Source organism: Idiotropiscis lumnitzeri, chromosome 3 (assembly GCF_059441095.1).
Source record: "Idiotropiscis lumnitzeri isolate Australia: NSW breed Sydney's pygmy pipehorse chromosome 3, RoL_Ilum_1.0, whole genome shotgun sequence".
Taxonomy (NCBI): domain Eukaryota; kingdom Metazoa; phylum Chordata; class Actinopteri; order Syngnathiformes; family Syngnathidae; genus Idiotropiscis; species Idiotropiscis lumnitzeri.
Window position 1 is genome coordinate 21,701,888 of NC_142393.1, and position 15,587 is coordinate 21,717,474.

A 15,587-nucleotide genomic window follows, 5' to 3' on the forward strand; every position below is an offset into this window, starting at 1 on the left:
CCAGTACTTTTGCCACCTCTACATGGGATTATTTAAACTCCCACTCCCACGCCAATTGTTGCGCTCGTTCGTCCAGCTGATGGCGATAATGCAATATCAAACAGGTTTGTCAACCGCCAATAAACACCGAAGAAGAAGAAGCCAAAGTTGAGAGGTCATGAAATAGCAAGGACGATAACGAATCAAGTTCGTGAAGGGAAATGGCAGTAACCCCAATTAATTAAAACGAACCCCCCGCCCCTCTCCACGCGGCACTGTGCTGTTAACGTAATTGAGGTAAGTTTAATTTTTGAAGCTAATCAAGACATTGGCTGCTTATGGCTAACGCTGTCCATTACGAAGACACCGGTAGTCCGACATACAATTTTATTGAAGGGACTGCAGTATTTCGGCTTTATTAAAATGTATTTACTGCTAGCAATTTTTACATTGTCTCTAAAAAATAACTATAAAATGATCAGTTTCCGTGATTTATACACACCCGCGTACACGTAACATTATACAGTATTTTTACAACAGTAATTCCTTATATACTGTTCCTCATTCTATTGTATTACATTCCCACTTGTATATTCTGTCTAGTTATTCTTATTTCTCCTGCTGCAATGTAACGCATCCTGCATATCATTTACGTACTGTTTTGGATCAATTGGTAATAACACTGCCATATGTACGTTCAAATCCCGATCCTGGTACTTTGGCTCCACCTAGCGGTATCTTGTTGCCAAGCACCCCCCCAAGAAACACTTTTAGAATGGCTATAATGATTGTAATGTACAATATACAATACAATACAATTTTATTTTAAAATGTTAGGTTAAAGGCTACTTGTTTAAGATGCATTCATGCCATTAAAATGACCAAATTTAAGAGGCCTACAAGACTAAAGACTACTGAGCATTTATGTGTGTTTCATGGAGCGGAAGATATGATGACTACTGATAGTCCAGCACACACATTTAAGATGACAAAATTGACCAAAAGTCATTGGTGTTACTTACAAATGCATATTGCAATAATAGAACTTGCATAAAGTATAACAGATATTTATATTGTAAATATCACACACTATCCCACCAAATGAGCTTGCAACATTAAATCACAGCCTGTTGCTTGTCAGTAAACCATAGCATGTCTCTCCAATTACCCATGTACGACTGGTTTGCCCTGGTAAATTACGACGCATTACATATCGCAATCATACATATCAATGAAACTAATGTTACTTTGTATAAGATTTAAAGTCAACACCCTTGATGATGAATTTTCAGATTACCTCAATATGATTTTTCAAGCTTGCTGGTGATTTTTTTTTAAAACATTTTAGGTGGCAGTACTTCGGTCTGCAGAGTATTTGAAATGAGTTGTTTTAAATTACCCTAATCTAACTCCCCGCAAGTTCACCCAGCATGTGACATGTCTGTCTGGCTTCCTCCTCACTGCTGCTACTTGGTTGGGACGCAGACATCTTTCCGGAAAAGCTGATTTTTTTTTCTTTAATAAGTGTCACATGCAAGTGCAATGCATCACGTACAAACCAGTAGAGTGTTGGAATGTTATGTTTATATTTTTTATCCAACCACAATCAAAATAACTTCACCTATCCTAGCGTGAGTTATTCCAAGGGAAAACATTTTTTCCCCTTTGCAATGATTGATGTTATGAACTGATAAACTGGAATGAACACAATCCAAAATGAAATACCACATCTTTTTTTGTGTGTAAGGAGTAAAAAGTTCAGTTATTTGTGTAAAAAGGTAAGGGGTAGAAGTACAAAGTAGGCTGAAAAATAACGAATCCACTAATGTATAGATAATAAAATTTTATACTTAAGGTCACAATGTATTTTTACTTCATACTTCATTTAATTAAATCATGTCAGCCCATAGGTTTGTCTCCAGTATTTGAAGGAAGTGTTTTGACTTCAGAGTAAGGCATTTATAGGTGATCAAACCTTTTTGAATGGGCGCCAATTCCTCACATTTCTTTTTTTTTTTCCTATTCATGGCAGGGCTCGGTTACATTTTTTCCCCCTTTCCACCAGCAATACATTCTCCGCTAATGAAATGGTATCAAAAAAGGATGGTTGCATTGTGCCATATTTAATTGGTATTAATACGCTTCATACAATGCAAACCAAACACAAACAGTATATTATTAACCTGTTAACTGAAAGGCTAGGTAGATACTATAGAGTAATAGTATAGCTGAGAGCCGACATGTTTTTAAAGACCTTGCACCACTTGACATCTGCTTATTTGGACAGCCTCTCTTGCCTGTGCCAGGGTTACTTCTGCCTTAAGGCTGTTTGTTTTGAAAGGGGCTGGGGGAGTCGAAGCTGCAGCGGCAACTGTTAACTGTTAAGCCATGTGTTTGTGCCTCTGTGCCGCAGCCTGACGCCAGCTGAAGCGTGATGCATCCAGAGCAGCCCACAACAGGCTTCACCCTTCGGAGACGACTGGCAGATTCGGCCCCTCGGGGCATGTTGAGCACCGGGCCAGTGCAGGGCCTGAGCCAGAGCGCCAGAACTCCTCGCTTCTGCCTCCTGCTCCCTAGGGTCCATGCAGCTGACGTGGCTTCTGCCCAGCCTGCACAGATGCCCTCGTCGCCCTCCTCCACCTGTGCGCCTCCTCCACACCCCGTCACTGCCAGCACCTTGCCAAACAACATAGGCAAGCCGGAATTCGCAGACTCGGGCTGGGACCGCATTAAGGATCTCTTTCAAAAAGAGTTAGTGCTTTTGTCTTTGCCTTCACTGTTTTTCTCTGAAATAATTCCTCGAGAAAAACTTTGTGAACTCCCATTTACCACGGGGAGCAGGTGAACAACTGTGACACACAGAGAGCAAATAAAAAATAAAAAAAATTTTTACCCCTCTGGGCTGTGAAAGATGAACCACAACAATGTAGGGGTTCACAGTAGTCTGAATTTATTGTGGGCCCAAATCACGAGTGGAACAATGAAACCACTGTTAATCTTAAAATTGGTAACCTCTTTTTTTTTTTTTTTTTTTAATTCAACTTGGACTTTATGCCACTGTATGCTGTCCCTTTAGTGTGACCCAATGTTACCCAGAGGAGGTGACCAGCGTGTTAAAAAGTGGGCTTGTTGCCGCTGTAGCGGGCTTGATCTACGGAGGCCTGCCAGCGGCTCGTCATGCTAAGCAGCGCTACATCCAGCTAAGCCAGGCAGAACTCTACACCAGTCGTGTAGAAGCAGTGGTAAGTGAGCGCTACAAGACTTAATATGCACATGCCATGCTTGCAATTTATACTAAGGACAGATGGGTGACTGAAAATGCATTTTTACCATTTGTAAAATATTTAAATCTGCGCAGGATGGATGCTCCTCTTAAAATGCTTTTTTTCCTCTATGATCTTGAAGGCCAAAATTTGCCTCCCACAACATTCTCAAACAAACAAAAAGAATAGATATTTTTTGAATTAGTGCTGTAGCTTTCGGACTGTACGTTGCTCCGACGTACGAGTTGCACCAGTCAAAAATGCATCATGAAGAAGTAAAAAAAAAAATAATCATTCAAGCCGCACTGGACTTTAATCCACATTCTTGAGGGGGTAATTTATTTTACAAATTTTACTCGCTGTAGCGAGAATTGAAGCCACCGGCGGCCATCTTACTTTGCCAAACACCAAGTACGCATAACTTGAATACATTGGGTTACTCAAGGGCTGTCACAAACTAATCTTTTTAGAATCAATTATTTCGTCGATTACTCATGAAATCGCCAAACCCCACCGCACGACATTTGAGTTTGCCAAAAGATGTTTGAAAACTATAAGCAATTTCATAGTAAAGCACATTTCAATATAGATTATTTCCATCGTAGTTCGTGACTCTCTTTCCCATTAATTGGAATGTAGAGGCCTCTACACACCAATCCGACGTCGGCCGTTGTGGCCAACTGTCGCGCCGGCATGTCGGACCGAAAAATGACAGAACACCACACCACCACTTAGTTTTATATTGCATCATGTTGTGAGTTTATGTCTTCTGTTTTTTTTTTTTTTTTTTTAAAGTAGCCGTGTAGTATCCATCACACATTCTGTTAAAGCTTACATTCAACTCAATTGGCATCATTTGCATCCCCAAGCAATTACATGAAAATATATTTCAATAAAGCGTTGTCCATTAATATGTATTGTGTTTAAAGTAGGGCTGTCAAAATTAAAGCGTTAACTCGGGTACAATACACATTTTGAGTTGTTCAATATGTATATTAGAAGAAAGGGGAAAAAATAGAGAACTTTGAGGGTCTTTTGAAAGTGTGATGGACTGGTCCATGAAATATAATGATGATTTTTTTAATTTATTTTTCTTTTCCGTGTGTTCTGTCAAATCAGCGTTTGGCGCACAATGCGGCTATCCGAGGTTTTGTCAGATATGGACTCCGATGGAGCTGGAGAGTTGCTGCATTTGTTTCCTTGTTCAAGTAAGATCAATAATACAATCAGGTCTGTGTGTTGAGGACAACATCACCACAGCAACCTCAGACAGGATTACAAGATATATAGATGATGAAATGAAATCACGGTGTCCATGTTTCTCTGTCCTGCCTCCAGTTCTGTCAGCACTGGTCTGTCAGTTTACCGCGACAAGTACACTGTCAGCAATTTTGCTGCAGCTGGCGGTGAGTTCATTAATTCTTACGTTAGCCTAATGGTTGTTCATATTGTTAGTAAAGTTGTACTATATCCTCGATTCAATGATGCCCGTCCTAACATTAGTTGATCGTTGTAATGAAACAACGTATGCTTGACATACGTATGCTACTCCGCATAGAGTTTTACCACAAGTTTCCCTATTTCACCCACAGGTACATAAGAAATTATAAATATAGTTATGTGTTGCCCTTATGAACACGCAAGGTTGTCTGCTACGCTAAGATGGCGCTCCAATGAAAACATGGTGAATTAATAGCCCGGGCATCGAACTGAAGATCGTTATAGGAAATAAAGACAGAACTCATTATAGAGCTCTCTCATTCCAACTTTAAAATATGTTGAGATGTGTATCTCTTAGTGGAGATAGATAACTTTAGTTGGAAATGCCATATTTACTGCACTGACAATTTTATATGTACCGTATGTAAAATGACAACAAGAAACTCATTACATTGTAGCCTTTCAAACTGAGCCTTAGCATATTGAATCAAATCAGAATCCCACTGAATCGAATCGTTCTTGAATCGTATCGCATCCCGTGTATCCAGACATGTTTTGAATTGTTTTTTTTTATCGGAGAGATGCACAGCCTTCATAATGGCTCATTGTGCCATGCAGGTGGCCAAAATGTCTTGGCCTTCTTCCGATTTGTGTGACTGAACTCACAAAAATGAATTTGTATGCGGCTTGTCTAGCTGTGACGGGAGGTCTTTTCCGACTAAACCTGGGGCTGCGAGGCCTGGTGGCAGGCACCATCATCGGAGCGGCGCTCGGGTAAGCAGCCCGTCGTCCTTTGCTCATCCATCCACCGCTTATGCCATTAACTCGTCCATGTTTATACTCTCATGTTTGTTGTGCATGTTCACAACGAGCACTCTGGCAGCCAGCTGCGGCCCTTCCAGCAACCCTCTGTGCCCCAGCTGAGTTTCCCCCTCCCCGACCCATGTCCTCAACCCTGCGCTGGCTGCCAGAGGCGCTCATGTGCATGGAGTAGTGCTGTGGCTTGGCTAATAGAGCGGAGAGGCCGGCCAAGGCAGCAGCTGCCCCTCTTCTTTCCCCCGTCTCTGTTATCCCAGCCTCTCCTCTCCTTCAAACGTGGACTAATGCTGCACTTGCGCTCATTTGCCTCAACTTTCCCTGTAGCTTAGCACGCACAAGTAGGATTGTCGTAGTTGGGAACAATTTGATGTCCACATGTGTGCACCCACTTCTCCCCATTCAAGGTCAGGAGTGGGGGGAGTTGTTAACAAGGACGAAAACAGCTGTTTTAGACAAAGGGTCAACATGCAAAGAATCTATCGGCGGAATCCTTTTACCTCCAAAATCATCACTTTTCAGGAGACTCCCATTTGTTCAACCATTAACATTGCATTGTCAGAGAGCACAAGTGATTTTCATCACTTTGGATTGGTCAAAATGTGTAAATATAGCATCCACACATTTGGTCTGACCAATCATTTAGATTTGTGAAAAGAATTGATGCGTAAAAAGTGTCATTTCATCGCGACTAACCACATAAAATGATGCAAGCCGACTGTTGTGAAGTCCAAGGCCGCCATCTAGTGGCTCACTGTCTGCATGGCTTGAAACACAAGGCAAAAAGTTGGTAAAGTAATGGATCGTAACTTGAAAATCTCGAAATTTGGTCTATTTCAAGGTAGAATTCAACCCTGGTTCTTTTTGACACAGAACTGTGGGTCAGATTGAAGATGTGCTTCCTTTCGGCCTGCACCTTGTCTGTTTCACTGCCGTCACACGCATCGCTACCACCTCCTCCCCGGTTAATGTGTTCCCAAGTGACCATCCACCTGGAGAGTTTGACGTGCAAATCAGTTTGGCCTGTGGCAGGTGCAGGCATAGTAGAAGTGAAAGGAGGTTAGGCTATATCTCACGCTCCAGATATCGTGTCAGATTTGTCATAATGGGCTGTAGTTGAGATTGAATGGACAGTCAAATTGCATTTGGTCCAAGATATAAATATTGTGGACAAGAGCTTTGATTACTTGGTTGTACTTGTAGGGATGAACAATCCGGAAAAATATTCTAATTGTGATATTTTTTCCTCAATATTGAGATTAGGATTTCATATGTGATTATTTTTTCCGGCGAGAGGGGGGCGGGGGACTCTGGCCGACGTAAGCAACAGCCTTCCACTTTACGGTGCGGGGAATACAATTAGTTTTCTATGTCCAACAATGCATTGATGGTTACACAGTGTGAGTAAAACACAACATAGATCATTCCATACTTCTTATATCAAAAATAGTACATAAATGGTGGTTAATTTTCTTCCAAAGATTTGTGTGTAATGAGTTAAGAAAAAAAGCCTCTACGTAGATTCGAATTAAGTGGTTTTCCTCCGCGAAATTGCAGCCTTTGCGATCTGAAAATTGCATTTTACTACATTGCTATGTCGATTTGTATTTGATTACTGTATTTTTCGGACTATAAGTCGCTACTTTTTTTCCTAGATTTTGAACCATGGGGCCAATACCACAGTGCAGCTTTTCTGTGGATTTTTCTTTCACTAGTAGGAGCACTCTATAGTTGAGAAAATACGCTAAATTAACCTTGATTTTTTTAATTTAATTTAATTTTTTTTCCTTGGGTCTGTTCTGTTTTAATTGGCAAAGTTGTTGCTGTGTTAAAAGGCATTGTTTTAACAATCTGTTTATGTACCTTTATGTGCATTCACAGTACAAAATCGTTCTGTACATGCAGTAAACAACTAATTTTTTCTACATAGAAAACTGCAACTTATAGCCTGGTGCGGCCTGTATATAGTTTTTTTCTGTTTTTCCCCAAAAAGAGTTGCTGCAGTTTATATACGAGTGCGCCTTATAGTCCAGGAAAATATGGTAATCGTTCACCTCTAGTAATGTCTGTATGAAAAATGAACTTTATGTAAGCGTAATGTGGACATGAGGTGTTTTATTTTTATTTTTTTTTAAGAATCTTCTATTAGGAAAATTGAGGCATTGCAGCAAGATGAAGTGTACATTGGATCCAAGTTTACATGATTTGTATTCCTAGGATTCCTACGGGCGCTGTGATCATGAGCATGAACTCGATGACAGGAGAAAGTGTCAGAGAAAGGAGGCGGCGCGAGCAGAGGGAAATTTATGAGCTGAAACTTGCAGAGTGGTGAGTTAGATCCTGTAACTGTTGCAAAGACCATACAATGCCTTGGTTTTCGTCCTGTCCATCATCAGGACAGCACGACTACACCTGACCGATGAGTTGATAGACGACCTGAAGGTGGGCTCACAGGCGGAACACGACTTGAAGAGAATCCAGGAGCTGCTCAGTTTACCGCAGAATGATGAGGTGCAGGACTCGAGTAGCCGATGATGGTGCTACCTGCTAAATGACGGACACATAACGCTGAGGAGAAATGAAGTCCTTATTGCACTTGTTCCCTTATCTCATTTGACGTAAGGAGGCTCTAAAACTGTTTTCGTTATCACAGGGTGAAAAATAATCTGTCCCTAAGAACAACAAAGAAATTGGAAGTAAGAATATTCTACAGTGGTGCCTTGCGATAAGAGTTTGATTCCATGTACACCCTTTTAACTAAAAACACTCTCAAATGTTTCCCCTTTGGAATGAATGAAAATGCCATTAAACTGTTCCAGCTACCCCCCCAAAATACAAAATATATTGTTTTTTTTTTTTATCAGGAAAAAGACGCTCTGTGATATTGTAGTTTGTGTGATTTAATATTGCAATTCATTTCATTGTGCTGCTCCATCTATTGTGCCTGCCTTGGCCACTAGGGGGCAGTATAATGCAGTCATGTAGACAAACGAAAACTGGCAGTTCTACTACTATTGTAAGTGATGCATTAAAATCTTGGAATATTAGTCAATTTCCAAAGAGGATTAAAAATATGTCTGTAACTTTTGTTTTTATTCATCATGTGTTGTCAAGGTGTTGCTTCACAGTTGGGATTGAAATCGCCACTGGTTAAAGGTATCTAAAACAGCAAATGTCGATGCTAGCCGTGAGCATATCAATGACATTTTCCATCTTGTTAATATTATGCTAGCGGGCTGTTAGAAAGGCAAATTTTGGCTGTTTGAAATGCATAACGTGTTATTGTCTTCAAATTGTTTAGCTTGACAGAAAACGTCAACTGGTACTGACAAACAGCTTGAAGGCAAGGCAAATTCAATTCTAGCTTCACATATGCTTCAGACAACCTAAAGCCAAACTCTTAAAAGGCATTTCCAAACAAATCAGCTGAAGACATTCAAAGGCAATGCAAAGAGAACAAAAGTACCTTATTAAGAACATCAAATTGCAAAGTTGAATTGAGTTTACTGTCACCATACACGCACTCATATTTGCCTTTGGAAGTCAAAGCAAAAAATAATGACTGCTTATAAACGTTTTGAAATGTGCTCATCGTATTGTATAAAGGACAATTGTCATCTGTTGTTTGAAAGCGCCTTTTCAGCGCTTCTATTTGGGACTGAGCAAGTTCATTCACATGCATGTTTCAAGACTGCAAGATAAGTTTGCAATCGAGAGTCGCTGCTCATTTTCAAGACGGCTGCCGTAAAGCAACTTTACAAGGAGCAAGCCAAGTAGTCGTACAGTTCTTGGATGAGAACGAGGCTCTCACAAGTGCTTGCTTCTCAAAAGATTCGGGAGAGATGTGAGGAAGAGTCCAACGCGATCATACAGTGGCCTTGAGGAGGAGGAAGTCCCCAAATGCAGATTAAGATTGCGTTCTCCCAAATGCTACACATTCGATCCAAGGAAGAATATACTGAATGTGTTGCGTGTTAAAATTCCTATTGCATCAAAAGCAGTATTATCAATTATTTACCTATTCAAGGCTGTATTTGCCTCATGGGGGTTAAGATCTGGGATGTCGATTGTGGCTATGTAAAGCCCTTTGAGACTGTCTGTGATTAAGGGCTATACAAATAAAATTGACTTGACTTGACTTCACTCATGCGCAATATTTGTTTTGACTCACCTTTATGGGTTATAATTAATCCAAAATATTTTTTGTTGAAAAGATGGTAATTGTTCAATCTACAAGAACATATTAGATATTTTAACACCTTTATAAGTCGGTCTAATTTGCATCCCCAAGTGAGAGTGAGTTTTCGGAATAAACGCCCCCCCCCCAAAAAAAAAAGGGTTGTTATGACAAATAGGGTGTAAAAAACAAATTTTAAAAAATTAATACAATAAATGTTACAGCTATACTTAGATCAGAAATTATTGAAGATGTAATGTGTTAAATATAAATATATTTCATTCATTACTTCAATGGGTTCATTTTTGTTCCTGAAGATCTTAAACGTTCACCAAACTTTAAGGTGACCCAAGGGTTAACCTAGCAATGAATACACAAGCTGTTTTTTGAATCATTTACAAATTGTGAATTATTATGTCCCATCTCGGTCACACACGGGACAATGTCACCCTCAGTCACACATGGATCAACTTTCTCGCAAAATTTCGAGACGAACATGCACACAGAATGCTCAATTTCATGAACATGCAAGCAACTCTTTTGTAAGTTTCCAAGATTACAGTATGTAGTAACAGTGTAACTACTAGAATCAGAACTGGATAACAATTTAGCTACCAACATGTTTGAAAGACTGACCCTTTATTTTACTTGTTCTTTACATTTAAGAAATACAGGTACTAGAATAGGTCATATACTGTAAGTGGATTCGAGTAACAGGTTTGGGTTTTGGTTGAAAAGTACATGCTCGCTCTGTTAGCTGCTATGCTAACTGGAAATTTAGAAAGAAAACCTTCACATGTCCAACGTAGGGTGACTGCATGTTCTCGTCACAAGTTAATTTTGTCTCACTTGCGTGTTGCTTACGTGGCACAAGCTGCCATTTATGTTTCGTGCCATTCGTGTTTCAAAGTCTAGAAGTTGAGTACATTTGAACCATAAATGTGTGTGAACCATGATGGACTAGTTGTTTATCTGCCAGCACGTGCGGCTAAAGAAAAGTGCAGAAGTAGAATCATGACCCGACCCCCATTTTCAATTAATCAATAACCAACAATTGTCACATTTTTCTTCTTTTCATAATTTTAAAGAAATCAGTTTGAGTTCTAAAAAGCTGGACTGTAAAGCTGTAAAATTAATTGTTGAAATGCAGAATGAGAAAAGTGATCCAAATGTGCTGAGTGAGCTGAACATTCTGAAGTTAGAATGCCTCAAGTTGTCTGAGAAATGAAGAAAGCCAATTGTCTGTGTTAGAAATTTTGGACATCTTGAATAAATTTATCTTGTTTTTCATTTCAATTGGACTTTAATGAAAATATGCGTTTGTGGGGCAAGTAAGAATTGGGTGCATCTAGAAAATATTTCAAGATGTCCTGAATGAGTTGAATATGTAAGTTCACGTCGAGGTGAAATGTGAAAGATTCAGAACACTCTTCAGTTTAAACTTTTATTGCATTTTAATTCATTTGAATCTTTAATACTTGTTGGTTTAAAAACAAATAGTTCCAGTTTCTGTTCAACTTTTGTGAGCAGTAATTTTTTTTCCATGATTAATATTTAAGTACATATTTGTGACTAGCAGAATTTGGAACCAGAAACAGACATGACAGCTGAAAGATAATCATGTTTATCTATGAAAATATGAAGTAACAACCGAGAGCAGGCCTGCATGCAGAAGACAGGGAAAAAAGCTTGACATACTGACAACGTGTCACTGAATAACCCGATTTTATATACTATAAGACGTCAGGCCTGTATGACAAAGAACCAACACATGCAAAGGTCATAGCAGATGATAAATCAGGAGTTATCAAGGAACAACCAATACGTACAACACTGGACACAATAAGATCATGAGAGGTACAAATGAAAGAACTTGAGGACAACATAAAACAAAATTCTAAATCAAAACCAAAGTTAAAGACAGATCGGACTTGCTCTGCCGAAGCAGGGTTGAGGCCTGGCGGTGCCTCAGCACACGGGGAAGTGTCGGCACGGGGCCTGGCTCATCAGCCGGTCACGATTGAGGTTGGAGAGCGCAAGAGACACGAGGGTCCAGAAGTACAGCTACTGAGGAAGGTAAACTAGAAGAAACCGGACGAACAGCACAAGGTGATGAAAAAGGCGGGGAGGGATGTAGCTTGGGTACAGGTTTGGAATGACACAATTTGCCAAAAATTCCAGATTACGGGCGGAACCCGAATCTTTAATTTGGGTGCCTACGTTATCCACCCCGTAGCGGTAAATGGACAACCTGAGTAATGGTTTGAAGGCAAAGATGGGATAGTGCAAGTGAGATGTGGTGTCGGAGTAAAAACATTTTATGCCCTGTTGATGAATATTAATCTTCTGTATAGATTTTTATCTCATTTCAATGCCTCCCAGGACTGACTCATTGATTGTGCTATTGTCAAATCCTGGTTATAGTACTGTGAGATACCTATCATCTATGTGGAAACACTGGTACAGTTGTCTTTTATAATTAGTTTTAGTTAAAATTCTTGTTATTTATTTATGAAATATTTATAATTATTTTACTGTGGCTTGTATGTGTCTTTTAATGGCCAATGAGTCTTCTGAATCAACGTTGATTTGATCATTATGGCTTCTATGATTATTATCAATAATAATGCTGTATTAATAATATTATTATCTGCATCCATGGAGTGGCGCTATCATATCAAAACAAGCACAGTTGTGATATGGTCACGTGAGATGTCATGTGGGTCACAAGGAGGAAGCCTCAACATCTGGCTGCCAATAACGGCAACCTGTAAGCTCATTTACCATTTCACATTTAAGTATATACTGTGTTTGCCAATACAATATAGTTGATATTCACTGGGAAAATCTACAAAATACTTTCAAGAATTATAATTAATATCGTTACAGTCGTTCCAAGGAGGGGTGTCTTTCACGTGCTGCTTTCAGGTGTTCCTCCGCGTTACCCTTAAATTTGTAAACCACGATCAATCATAGCGATAGCGTTTGATTACAATGCACAATATAAGAGAGAAAATCGTCAAAAGTTTATCATATTACCCTAACTTGGGCTCGGCTATCGGAAAATATTCAAGATAAAAAAGACCCAGCGAAAAGCTGCGGAAGGTTGCTTTTTACGTGATGTCACCAAACTACACGCGTCTGTCGCACGTCCAGTGTTGGAGCTAGCCGCGGCGAGGTCACTTAAGAGTTTTGCTGCATTAGAAAATGTTCCCGGAGGACGAAAAAATTGGGAAACAGAACCCTCTGACAAATGCAGGATTTTTTTCACAGCTTTTTTTGTGGTAAGTCAGCGACGCGTCGTGGCTGCACATGGTCGGGGTCAAGTTGTCAACTTGCGTTTGAGTAATAGTGCTTTGAATAGTGTAATACGCATGGAGTTAATAATGAGCTCCTCCCCCATTGCGCTGAGTGAAGGTAAATTCACCTTTTTCATGCAGTACTTTCAAGAGTTGTGCGTTTTTCATTCTTTACTTCCCACTGTAAATGTACAGTCACGTCATGTGTGAATGGGCTTATAAAGAATTAACTGGAAGCACGGGTCTTGTTCGACGTTCCCGACATACGTGGTTTCGTGGTTACGAACGTGCAGTGCTTTAAGTGGAAAAAGCACCTGTACGCCCCTTAGACCGTTGCCAGGTAAAGTTGGTGGTAGTTAATATAACATAAGCATATATATATGTATATATATATATACACACAGAGAGAGAGAGAGAGAAAATCGTTAACCCAGACAGAAATAAATAAAGAAAAAAAACTTGCTCACTCAGTCATGTTGCAGTAATTTGGAGTCAATGTATATATATATATATATATATATATATTTATATATATACATATATATATATATATATATATATATATATATATATATATATAAAAGCATGCGTGGAGGATGCCATGAGGGGAAGCAGCCTAGTGTTCATTAATCCTGCTCAGTGTTGCACAGTGGGGGGAAAAGTGTGACGGGCTGGGGGTCACCTCCTCATTTGCCTTGTCGAGGCTTGTTAAGCATCATGGAAGGAGATTCCGCTGATTTGGTGGTTAGGGTTGATGGCTTTATAATCCGGCCTGCATGCCTTGCCCCATGCGTCGGGGTTGGAGTTGGTTTTCAAGTGCTCCTCAATCCCAAAGCAATGGCTCTGCTTGATCCTCTTGGAAGTATCAATAAGCAAACGTGACGTCCACTCATCCGAGGCTTCTAAATAGGGAAAGTGGTTACCCTTTTTAGAGGCGTGACACTGTTGATATCAGTGTTGATTAAGTCCTGGCAAGAGGATGCTTACTGAGTGGCAGACACACTCGAGTCTGGGAGTTCAAACAAGCCTTGTCGTGCTGAGTAATTTGCAATTTGAGTTGCAGCAAATGCTGTGTTAACTAATTATGACAACTGCCCCAAAAATATACCTTACCTTCATGTTTTTTTCAGATTTGAAGGAGTTTCTTTGAACATCAGGAGATGGTGTTTGTACAACACATTTGTCATGAATCATCCTTGAAATGTTTGGTTCATTTGAATCATCGTATCGAACGCTCCCTGGTTGAACATCTTCCATATTACCACTGTCTGTTTTTTTCTTCCTTATAAGACTCCAAGTTTTTCAATTAGTCAAAAACTCAACCACAGATTTTTTTTTTTATCTCACATGGCCATGCATAGAGTTTGAAAAAATGAAACAAGCTATTTTGGCAAAGGAAGGAGTTTTGTCCGCACTGGCTTCGGAAGTGTATTTAATAGAAATACACAAACTTATGACTTTTCTAGTGTTAATGCGTTAGCGATGGACTACGATATAGAAAGCACATACACATTTTACGTTTACGTTGCTGCTATAGGAACAGAAGTCCATTATAAACAGACGACCTTCTGTACCTGTGCAAATTAATTTTAAGCTGGAGTTTGAAATGCTTTCAATCTTATCCAAATTATTATCAACTCCCAAGTGTTGCTGTTTTACCAGAATGGCTTTCTAAAAAACATGTCTTGATTTATTAGCTTTTTTTTTTTCAAATTATTGTTATGTATGGAATTTAGTAAAATAAGTAGAAAGATCAATGTTTTTCTTCAATGGTGCTTCATGGTTTGAAGACAAAAACAGGCCATTCCACTTTACCAACTGAAAGGCCAAATAACTGTTTGCTCATATTTGGTTGCCAGTTTGTCCTGCGGGAAACAATTCTGAACGTGGTAGCACCGGGAGCAAAGGAGCGTTAAATGCCACACCCAAATATTAAAAAGTAAGGCTCCAAATTTGTTTTGTTAATTTATGACATGCCAGGAGCCTATTGTTGGATCTCTGTTCTCTTCCAACTCGAGTTTTTTTATGGATATTGAAAAATAAATAAATAAATAAAGAATGAACAAAAAAGCTCCTCTTCAACGAACCTCTTCTGATGATCATATTTATTTTTCAGCTGGTTGAGTCCTTTGCTGCATCTCGGCCACAAGCAAAGACTGGAGGAGCGTGACCTCTACACAATTCTTCCTGAAGATGAATCGGAAGTACTGGGACAAGACCTGCAGAGGTACTGTTCTTCTTTGCACCTGTACAACAAAAGAGGTAGTGCAAGTCGGAAATCAATTAAGTTGTCAGTGGTGCCTTGAGACACAAGTGACCCAACCCAACTCAAGAGTTTTTTTTTTTTTTTTTTAAATACAAGCCATTTCTTTGTGGTGATTTGTGTCCACAACCTTGAGATACAAGTGCTGTATGGTGGCAGTGACTCAACCCCAAAAACACAAACACAAAAAGCAGTTTGGCAGACAAGAAACAATGAAAAGCATCCGCCAAATAATTCCGACGCAGTCTAGCGTCGATGCTATTTGCTCCGACCGCGTGCCAGCGAGCGTTAAGCCACAACTTTTCAAACACGGCTAATTAGGTGGATGAGATGAAAATCAATTTGTCGCG

At 39.7% G+C, this 15,587-nt stretch overlaps 2 protein-coding genes across 3 annotated transcripts in view; both read left to right on the forward strand.

Annotated features, from left to right (window-relative positions):
• The first annotated feature begins 111 nt into the window (after positions 1-111).
• On the forward strand, positions 112-9,636 carry timmdc1 (translocase of inner mitochondrial membrane domain containing 1). The gene is made up of 8 exons (XM_088291940.1): positions 112-276; positions 2,393-2,730; positions 3,056-3,221; positions 4,362-4,450; positions 4,581-4,648; positions 5,378-5,456; positions 7,716-7,826; positions 7,895-9,636. Exons 2-8 carry the CDS (start codon positions 2,414-2,416, stop codon positions 8,031-8,033), a joined length of 969 nt encoding a protein of 322 aa, XP_088148066.1. The 5' UTR covers positions 112-276; positions 2,393-2,413; the 3' UTR covers positions 8,034-9,636.
• A 3,098-nt stretch (positions 9,637-12,734) lies between these two features.
• The window catches only part of LOC148340362 (ATP-binding cassette sub-family C member 4-like), a 31,864-nt gene continuing 29,011 nt past the window's right edge, over positions 12,735-15,587 (forward strand). Inside the window, exons 1-2 of one of the 2 annotated variants that reach the window (XM_088290433.1) lie at positions 12,735-12,959; positions 15,091-15,201. In XM_088290433.1, the coding sequence (XP_088146559.1) occupies positions 12,883-12,959; positions 15,091-15,201 (188 nt within the window). In that variant the 5' untranslated portion in view covers positions 12,735-12,882. The remainder of the gene's footprint in view (positions 12,960-15,090; positions 15,202-15,587) is intronic. The other variant, XM_088290432.1, reaches the window with a different exon arrangement.